The sequence below is a fragment of the Anolis sagrei genome, chromosome 1 (genome assembly GCF_037176765.1).
Source record: "Anolis sagrei isolate rAnoSag1 chromosome 1, rAnoSag1.mat, whole genome shotgun sequence".
NCBI classification, from domain to species: Eukaryota; Metazoa; Chordata; class Lepidosauria; order Squamata; family Dactyloidae; genus Anolis; species Anolis sagrei.
The window spans coordinates 304,977,260-304,986,115 of NC_090021.1; the positions used below are offsets into that span (position 1 = coordinate 304,977,260).

At 43.7% G+C, this 8,856-nt stretch overlaps 1 protein-coding gene across 2 annotated transcripts; it reads left to right on the forward strand.

The window, feature by feature from the left end:
* The first annotated feature begins 930 nt into the window (after positions 1-930).
* On the forward strand, positions 931-7,889 carry ZC2HC1C (zinc finger C2HC-type containing 1C). Of its 2 annotated transcripts, XM_060758479.2 has the most exons (3): positions 931-1,340; positions 5,223-6,474; positions 7,440-7,889. In XM_060758479.2, exons 2-3 carry the CDS (start codon positions 5,242-5,244, stop codon positions 7,743-7,745), a joined length of 1,539 nt encoding a protein of 512 aa, XP_060614462.2. In that variant the 5' UTR covers positions 931-1,340; positions 5,223-5,241; the 3' UTR covers positions 7,746-7,889. The 2 variants fall into 2 exon arrangements, with proteins under 2 accessions (XP_060614462.2, XP_067318993.1); XM_067462892.1 differs by lacking the exon at positions 931-1,340 and having other exon boundaries at positions 5,082-6,474.
* Positions 7,890-8,856: the final 967 nt, after the last annotated feature.

An 8,856-nucleotide genomic window follows, 5' to 3' on the forward strand; every position in this document is an offset into this window, starting at 1 on the left:
TTGTAACATAAATCATTAAACATCAGAATAACAATCATTAGTGCCTCAACAGTAAAATCAGAATCCAGTCTCATCATACATTATTCCATTCCTATGTTCAATGACATTGTTTAATCAAATGCTTGTTTGAACAGCTAGGTCTTCACTTTCCTCCGAAACGCCAGCAGGGAGGGGGCCGATCTGATATCTGCAGGCAGGGCGTTCCACAGCCGAGGGGCCACAACCGAGAAGGCCCTGTCTCTTGTCCCCGCCAAGCGTGCCTGTGATGCAGGCGGGACAGAGAGCAGGGCCTCCCCAGATGATCTTAGTGTCCTAGTCGGTTCATAGGAGGAGATGCGTTCGGAGAGTAGCATGTTCCAGAGTAGTAATGAGATCACTGACAAAGAAACAGCAAGAAATACTGTTTACCGCCACAAGCATAAAGAAATTACATATATTATTTATTTATTTATTTATTTATTTATTTACTGTCCTTGTATACCGCCGTTTCTCAGCCTAACTGGCGACTCAACGCGGTTTACAACAAAATATACAGTGCACAGTATACAATTAAAACCATAAAAAACATAATACACAATATTACACGAAATCACAAAATCACAATCCAATACATCTCCTAACTAAAATCGTGGTCCAATTGCATCATCCATATTACCAATCCGTAATCAACACATTCATTGCACCGAATTAACCAAATGCCTGTTTGAACATCCAAGTTCAAGTCCAACCCAAATGGACTTCAACTCCCAGTCTCCCCTGCCACTACAGTGAGCGTCAAGGGATTATGGGAGATGTAGTCCAGCGGCGCCTGACAGGCCCGATTGGCACTTCGCGTAAAAAGGCAGAACAGGAATGGCTAGGCGGCATGTGCGTGAGCGTTGCTAGGCAACAGAGGTAAACAGCCTACCCAGAGAATCGGGGTCAGAAGGTTGGCGCGGCAGCGGAGGGAAGCAGGGAGAGGGGGCGTGGCGGCGCGCTAGCACACGTTGCCATAGCGACGTGGCCGCTCTTTGGGCCTCGCGGCGTTTCGAGGCAGGAGATCCATGTCTCCTCGTTATCGGTGGCGGGTAAGCCCTCCGGGCAGTTGCTAGGAGAGGACGCTTCCGTTGTGTGACGATGCTCTAACTCGCTGCCCGCCTGCCTCCTGAACGAGATGGCTCTCGATAGTAAACACACCAGAGTGCGAGCGCCCTTGAACTAGAGACGTCACCTCCACTTCACGAAAATTAGCATAACTGCGACCTGAGGCTCCTGCCAAACCCAGGGCTCGTTTCTTCAGAACCAGAGGCCAGAACCAAACGCCCGTTTTCTTGCTGTACGTTTGAACGAACCGCACTGGGGTAAGTCATCCCTGAGGGAAGACCTCTGTCTTAACCCTTTGGCTGGCTTTATTTGCAATATATACCAGGCCTGGGAAAACTTGAGCCCTCCAGAGGTTTTGGACTTCACTCCCACCATTCCTAACAGTCTCAGGCCCCTTCCTTCCTTGGGCCCTCCAGGGTTTTTATTATTATTTATTTATTTATTTATTTTATTTACTTTACTTGTATACCGCAGTTTCTCAGCCCAACAGGCGACTCAACGCGGTTTACAACAAGGATAAGAATCAATCAACGATATATAATTTAAAACCATAAAAGCATAATATACAATATTGACACAACAATAGACAACACAATGCATCTCATAACTAGAGTCGTGATCCAATCCGTCGTCCAAATTTCCATTCCTGTAATCATCACATTCATTGCACTGTTTAACCGAATGCCCGTCCAAACATCCAAGTTTTTAATCTTCTTCGGAACACCATTAGCGAGGGGGCTGATCTTACCTCCATAGAAAGGGCGTTCCACAGCCGGGGGGCCACCACAGAAAAGGCCCTGTCTCTCGTCCCCGCCAGCAGGGCCTCCCCAGAAGATCTTAGGGTCCTGGTGGGCTGATAGGCAGAGATACGTTCGGATAGGTAACTTGGGCCAGAACCGTTTAGAGCTTTATAGGCCAACGCCAGCACTTTGAATTGAGCCCGGTAGCATTATTATTATTATTATTATTATTATTATTAATTTAGGAACTAACGGTCCCCTGCCACGCATTGCTGTGGCCCAGTCTGGAGATCTGGAAAATAATTAGAAAGTGTTGGTTTCTCATATATGTAATTTCTTTATGCTTGTGGGTAAACAGTATTTCTTGTTCACTAGAGTTAAAAAAAACTCTAAAATTACAACAGCAAAACAACAGAGAGGAAACAATCAGGCACATCTAATCACCTCTCAACAAAAGATTGCCCCAGGCACCAACATGCCACATCGCTTCACTTCACTTTATTTCTTAATTAGTCGCTCTCCACCAAGGTGCTCCGAGCGACTTACAATCTAAAATAGCATTTACACAATATAAAAACATTCAACATAAAAACATTCAACAACATCAAACAACTGCCAGGCCATCAAATGCTAATCAAGGTGGTCAGTTGAAACATTCACACCTAGCTCCAGCAGACAAGAGTTCTTTGTTCCACCCTGGTCATTCCACAGATATATAAACCCATTTCCCTAGTTCCAACAGACCTCACTACCTCTGAGGATGCTTGCCATAGATGCAGGCGAAACGTCAAGAGAGAATGCCTCTAGAACATGGCCATATAGCCCAAAAAAACCTACAACAACCCAGTATTCCTTGTTGTTTCTTTGTCAGTGTTGATGTAGAGATTGTCTGGTTTGCCTACTCTGGAACATGCAACATATTATTGTCCATCTTTAGGGGTCCCTTTCAAATCTATGAGACTATATCTGTCATATACATATGTGTGTGTCTCTGTGTGCGTGTGTATCACATATATCTATCTATATCTATGGCTGGATGGCTCTTTGTCAGGAGGCATTTGATTATGTTTTCTTGCCCTGGTGAAGGAAGTTGGACTGGATGGCCTTAAGGCAGCATTTCTCAACCTGGGAGTCGGGACGCCTGGGGGGGTTGCAAGGGGGTGTCAGAAGGGTTGCCAAAGACCACAAGAAAACACAGTATTTTCTGTTGGTCATGGGGGTTCTGTGTGGGAAGTTTGGCTCAAGTCTATCGTTGATGGGGTTCAGAATGCTCTTTGATTGAAAGTGAACTATAAATCCCAGTAACTACAACCCCCAAATGTCAAGGTATTTTTTCCCCACACTCCGTGTTCACATTTGGGCATATTGAGTATTCATGCCAAGTTTGGTCCAGATGCATCATTATTTGAGTTCGCAGTGCTCCCTGGATGTAGGTGAACTACAACTCCAAAACTCAAGGTCAATGCCCACCAAACCCTTCCAGTGTTTTCTGTTGGTCATGGGAGTTCTGTGTGCCAAGTTCGGTTCATTTCCATCATTGGTGGAGTTCAGAATGCTCTTTGACTGTAGGTGAACTATACATCCCAGCAACTACAACTCCCAAATGGCAAAATCAATTTTTTGAGTGATGGTTATTCCTTGCTTTAGATGTCTTGTGGTCAAATTTGGCAGCAATTCGTCCAGCGGATTTTGAATTATGATGTCACTCAAAACGAACAGAGCATTTATTTACACGCACACACTAGCTGTGCCCTGCCATGCGTTGCTGTGGCCTATAGTAAGAATTTTCGAAGTAGAGGTAGATATCTGGACTATTATGAAAGGGCATTACTTACCTATTCCTTCCCTTTTTCTTCCCCTTCCCCTTTTTATCCTTTCTTCCTTCTCTCTTTCCTCCCTTCCCTCCCCCTTTCTCTACTTTTTATTTTGTCTCCTTTCTTCCATTTCCTTCCTTCTTTCACTTTTTATTTCCTTTTCTCCTTCCTTCCTTCCTTCCTTCCTTCCTTACTTACTTACTTACTTACCTCTTTCCTGCCTTTCCTTACCTTTTCCTTTCCTTTCTACTTTCTCTTCTTCCTTCCTTCGGTACCTCTTTCTTTCCTTCCTTCTCTTCTTCCTTCCTTCCTTCTTTCCCTCCTTCATTCCTTCCTTTTTTCCCTCCCTCCTTTCTTCTCTCCTCTCTTCCTATCTGTTCTGCAACATCCATGCATATGTGTGCGTGCACGTGTGCATGTGTCTACACTGCCATATAATCCAATCCTAAATAGATAATCTGGATTTTATATGGCAGTGTGGAAGGGGTGACTTTGGGTGCATCTACTGTAGATTTAATAAAGGAGGATGAAGCTGGTGAGGGGAGGAGAAAAAGGAAGGAAAGAAAGGGAGGAAGGGAAGAGAGGAAAGGAAAGGGAGGGAGGAGTGATAGAGAAAAGGAAATGGAAGGAGGGAAAGGAAGAAGGGAAGGGAGGGAGGGAGGGAAAGAAGTAAAGGAAGGAGAAGGAAGGAAAGTAGAGAAAGGGGGGAGGGGAAGGAAAAATGAGGGAAGGAGGGGGTTGGACTGGATAGTCTTTAAGGCTCCCTTCCAACTGGTTGGCCATGAGGTTGGGCTGGATGGTCTTTGGGGCTCCTTTCCAAGCAATGTCAGTTTCGTGTGTCCCTATTATCCCCATCATGGCACCTTCCTCCTTCCCTTGTGCTGTGGGAGTGTGTGTGTGGGAGACAGAGTATGTGCACAGTGTGGCCTGCCTCCCTCTTTTTTCTTTCCCCCTCCTTCTCCTCTGCCTATGCCCTTTGATCCCTTGCCTTAGTGTTAGTTAGGGGCCAAGAGACATGCAGGGAGCAGCAACCATTGCCACTTCTGCTGCTTCGGAGCCCTCCTCCTCCTCCTCTTCCTTTTGACGCCACGGCATATGAGCCACCCCGCCGCCACTCTCCCTTGGCCATTAGGTTGCTTCTCCTTCTCCCACCTCACCTTCCAAAGGCAAAGGGAAGGTGAAGTAAGGTGGTCTTGTTGGCTGTCCTCAGCATGAGGAGGGGGGCAGGGGAGGTGTGCTGTCTTCTTCCTTTTTTGAAGGTGTTTTTTGTGGGGGGTTTTCAGTGATGGTCACTCCTTGGGTTGTGAGTTTTGTTGCCAAATTTGAGGTCATTTGGCCCCGTAATGTTTTTGTTTTTAAGGTACTCATTACGCACAGAGCATTTATATATATATATAGATATAATTACTGTTATCTATTTTTTATTTCAATCTGGAAGATAGTGTTGGTTCAAAGTACAAGTGATATCATAGCAACTGTGAAAAGTGATTTTGAGTATTTTCCACCCTTGCTTGAAGGGGTGTTTTTAAAGCTCTGTAATAATGCAGGCCACAATCATAGTATGTATGTAACTTGCTTTCCCCAGGCTTTCCTGGAAACGCTGAATGGCTCAGTTGCAGCTGACTGCGTATTCACATATGGATCCAACAGCATGCAATCCAGGTCTTCCTGGAACAAGCCAGGAAAGATGTCATTCAGAAGCTCTCAAAGAACAGTCACAGCTGGAACATCTGAGGACGAACATCCAGCAACAGCTCCTGTGCAGTAAAGATAAGAAGCAGGTAGATCTTCATGTCCAAAAAGGGCACAAGTCTTCTTGTTCTCAGCCTGCAGAACGTACTCGGCTGATCTTAGAGAAAGCAGGTTTCTATTCTGCTGGGCCCTGCAACTGGTATTTTAAGGGACAGGCTGGCACATTGCCCTCTCACTGGAGAACCAAGCGGAGAGAAGGTGTGGACAGGGCATATCCACTTAAACCTGTCTTTCACCATGAAGCAGGGGATACAAATCTTCCCAGTTCTTCAGCTAGAGAGACTCCTAGTGGTACTAGCTCAGAGAAAAAAGGAAGATTGAATACAGTCAAGGTTCAGCATGGTGGAATGCGAGCCCCTTCTGTTGAAGAATCTAAGAAAACAGCTTCTCATCCACAATGGGCAGAGTCGGGTTACATTCAAAAGCTGGAGGCTGCTGGACGGAGCTTGGAGGAAGAGATCCAGCGCAAGGAGGCCATTCTCAGGGAAAAGCTGAGGAGAACAGAAGACGAGCTTCGAAGAATTCAGTGGGAAAGACAGCAGGCTGAAGCGGAAGCAAGAAGGGAGCGAGGAGCTCTATGGGTTCCTGAGAGGAAAGCAGCAGGCATGGCACAGGGTTGTTTTTCGAGATTTACGACCCAGTCACGTGCCTCTCAGAAGGCACATGTTTCTGAGAGTTCCATGGTCTCAGTGGGAGCTGCTCGGCTTTCTCAGCCACACCATATAGAAAAGCTAAAAAAACAAAGGTTGGTGGCCAGCAACAGTAAAATTCGAGAGCATACACCCCACTGTAGCCCAGAACTGACTCCTGTACATGACCTAACTGTTTCAGTTGCAACACCTTTAGGACAGATTGGCCATTTGGCAGCAGATCCATTACATATGGAGGCTCCAAGCAATGTGGAGGAGTGGGGAGAGTGCAGGATCTGTGGGCGGAGACTTTATCGCTCCAGACTAGAAAAACATGTTAGCATATGCAGCAAGAATCACAGTTCCAAGAGAAAGGTGTTTGATTCGAGCAAAGCTAGAGCAAAAGGCACTGAACTGGAAACTTATCATCTCTTAAAGGGCTCAGATATATCTCAGGTAATACACGTACTTGCTTAATATATGCATACTGTTTTTTTTCTTTTGTTTATATGTTGTTTTCATGCAGTCCTTGATATAAGTGCTGACTAGCCTGACTTCTCCTTTGCTTTAACAACCTAGCTGCATCATTTTTTCTCAGTTGCATACCCCTTGTATTGCTGAGAAGACATTCCCCCTGAAGGCAAGGAGAATTTCTGATAGCTGTTTAAGTGCCTTCAACACCTCTTAACTTCCATTCAGATATTTAAATGTAGTTACAGATAAGGTAATTTCTAGAAGGTGCAAGATAAGATTCCAGGAAGAAACATGAAATCTCAGTTAGTTTAGTTTAAGATTCTGAAATTTGGTCTAGAGAGTATAGGCTTCAAATTATTTGACCTCTTTTGTCACACACAAATGAGCAGTGCTGAAGATGTAATAACAAGCGCTCAGAACTATCAAGTTACTATAGGAGAACATGTAACTATAAGTCATATATAACCAATTTCTAAAAGTCATAATGACAAAATAGCATTATAGTCAGGAGCTCATGGCAGTAAAAAGCCATTCATACTTAAGAGTCATTAATAGCAAAGGCTAATGTAATTAGGTTTTCTGTTTCAGACTATATGTCTAATTTCACTGCCAAGTTAACTTAAATATTCATAATTCAAGAGAACTAGTAACATTTATGCTCCAGTGACAATGTTCTAATAACTTGAATTAAGCAAAGTGAATGGCTTGGGTCCACTGTGGGCCCACGAGCAAGATGACATGACTTTTAAAAGCAGTAATCATTCAGTCCAACCAGTAAAACGTTGGTCTTCACATACATTGTGTGGTTTGATGTCCAATTGGAATTGGGAATTTACTGTATTAGAACTATCCTGTCTTCCATGCACAGGGCAAAAATCGTATCAAGGAACATCATATTGGCTATCAGCTTGTTCTAATGGTTTCTCTACTTCTCCTTATCACTACAGAAAAAAACTTCCAACCAGTGCTCTGAGGCTTCCAAGCAAATCGGTAATGTATCTAAGCAAAGCAACTGGCGACAGAAGCATGAATCTTTCATCAAGACTTTGCGCAGGGCTCGTGAAGTCCAGCGAGTAATCTCCAAAGGAGGGAAAGCTTCAGACCTTCCCCCAATACCTGCCATGGAAAACCCAGACTACAAACTGTGCCCTTATTGCACCCGTCAATTTGCACCTAAGGTGGCTGAGAGACACATTCCCAAGTGCAAGAACATTAAGAACAGACCCCCACCACCACAGCAAAAGAAACAATGATAGTAATGAACCAAGGTGACTTTTGAAACTGCCAGTTGTATTGACTCCACTGTTGTTTCCTTCAGTTTGACAATACAGAAAACTGAAAGTGTTCCCATTATTGTTGCTTTAAAAATACTAAACTATAAAATTAAAAAATATGAACCGTGAATAGATTTTTAAATCCTTTGTGTTGATGTTAAATTCAGAATCTTAAAAAATAGAGGCTACATCTACACTATCGAATTAATGCAGTTTGACACTACATTAACTGTCATTGTTCAATGCAATGGAACCATGGGAGTTGTCGTTTGGTGAGGCACTGGCACTCTTGGGCAGAGAATTCTAAAGAGCTTGTAAAACTACATCTGTTTGTTTTGATAACTTCTTTCTCATTCCATACTTTTCTTCAAAGTCACATGCTTTCTGTGGCAAAGGGATGAAATCATGGTGTGAAATTTGTTTTAGCAGCAGCATTGACTTGCAAATCTAAGTGCAAGAAACCCATCTCTGACCATGCAAAATAGAGAAAAAATAATCTCCATGGAAATGAGCACATATATTTGACTTGATCATCATCTGAAATCCAGTGTTCATATTGCTTTCAAAATTTGTCCCTGAGACGCAGTATCAGAAAGAATCAAGCACAAAGGCAACTGAGTGTGAACATTTATTTAAACAGAAAACTTCAAACCACTTCACCATTGAATCTTTCATAGATAATGACAAACTAGTTGCTGCTAGTGTGCCAGTGCAAGCATATGTTGTGTTCCACTATAACAAATCAACAGCAGTGTTAGCAAGAGATTGATATCTACAGAACTAGCACTGCTGAAAAAGGAGAAAGGAACTGGATCTGAAACTGCTCTAAGGCACGTTGGCCTACTTGCCCTTCGCCTTCCAGGGCACAATCAGTGTTTAAAATGTGTCTTTGGTTGCATAGCAGGACTGGTGCATATATTGTGATCTGTAACAGGCACAGCTTGAACAGCGTGAATCCTTTAAGGCACATATATTGCCATGGAGTACAGGTCACCATCCCTCAATAACCAATACCCCTGCTAGACTTCAGGGAAATCTTGTCGATGCACTTAATTTTTCAAATTCAGAGTACTGAGAAATAATGTACATA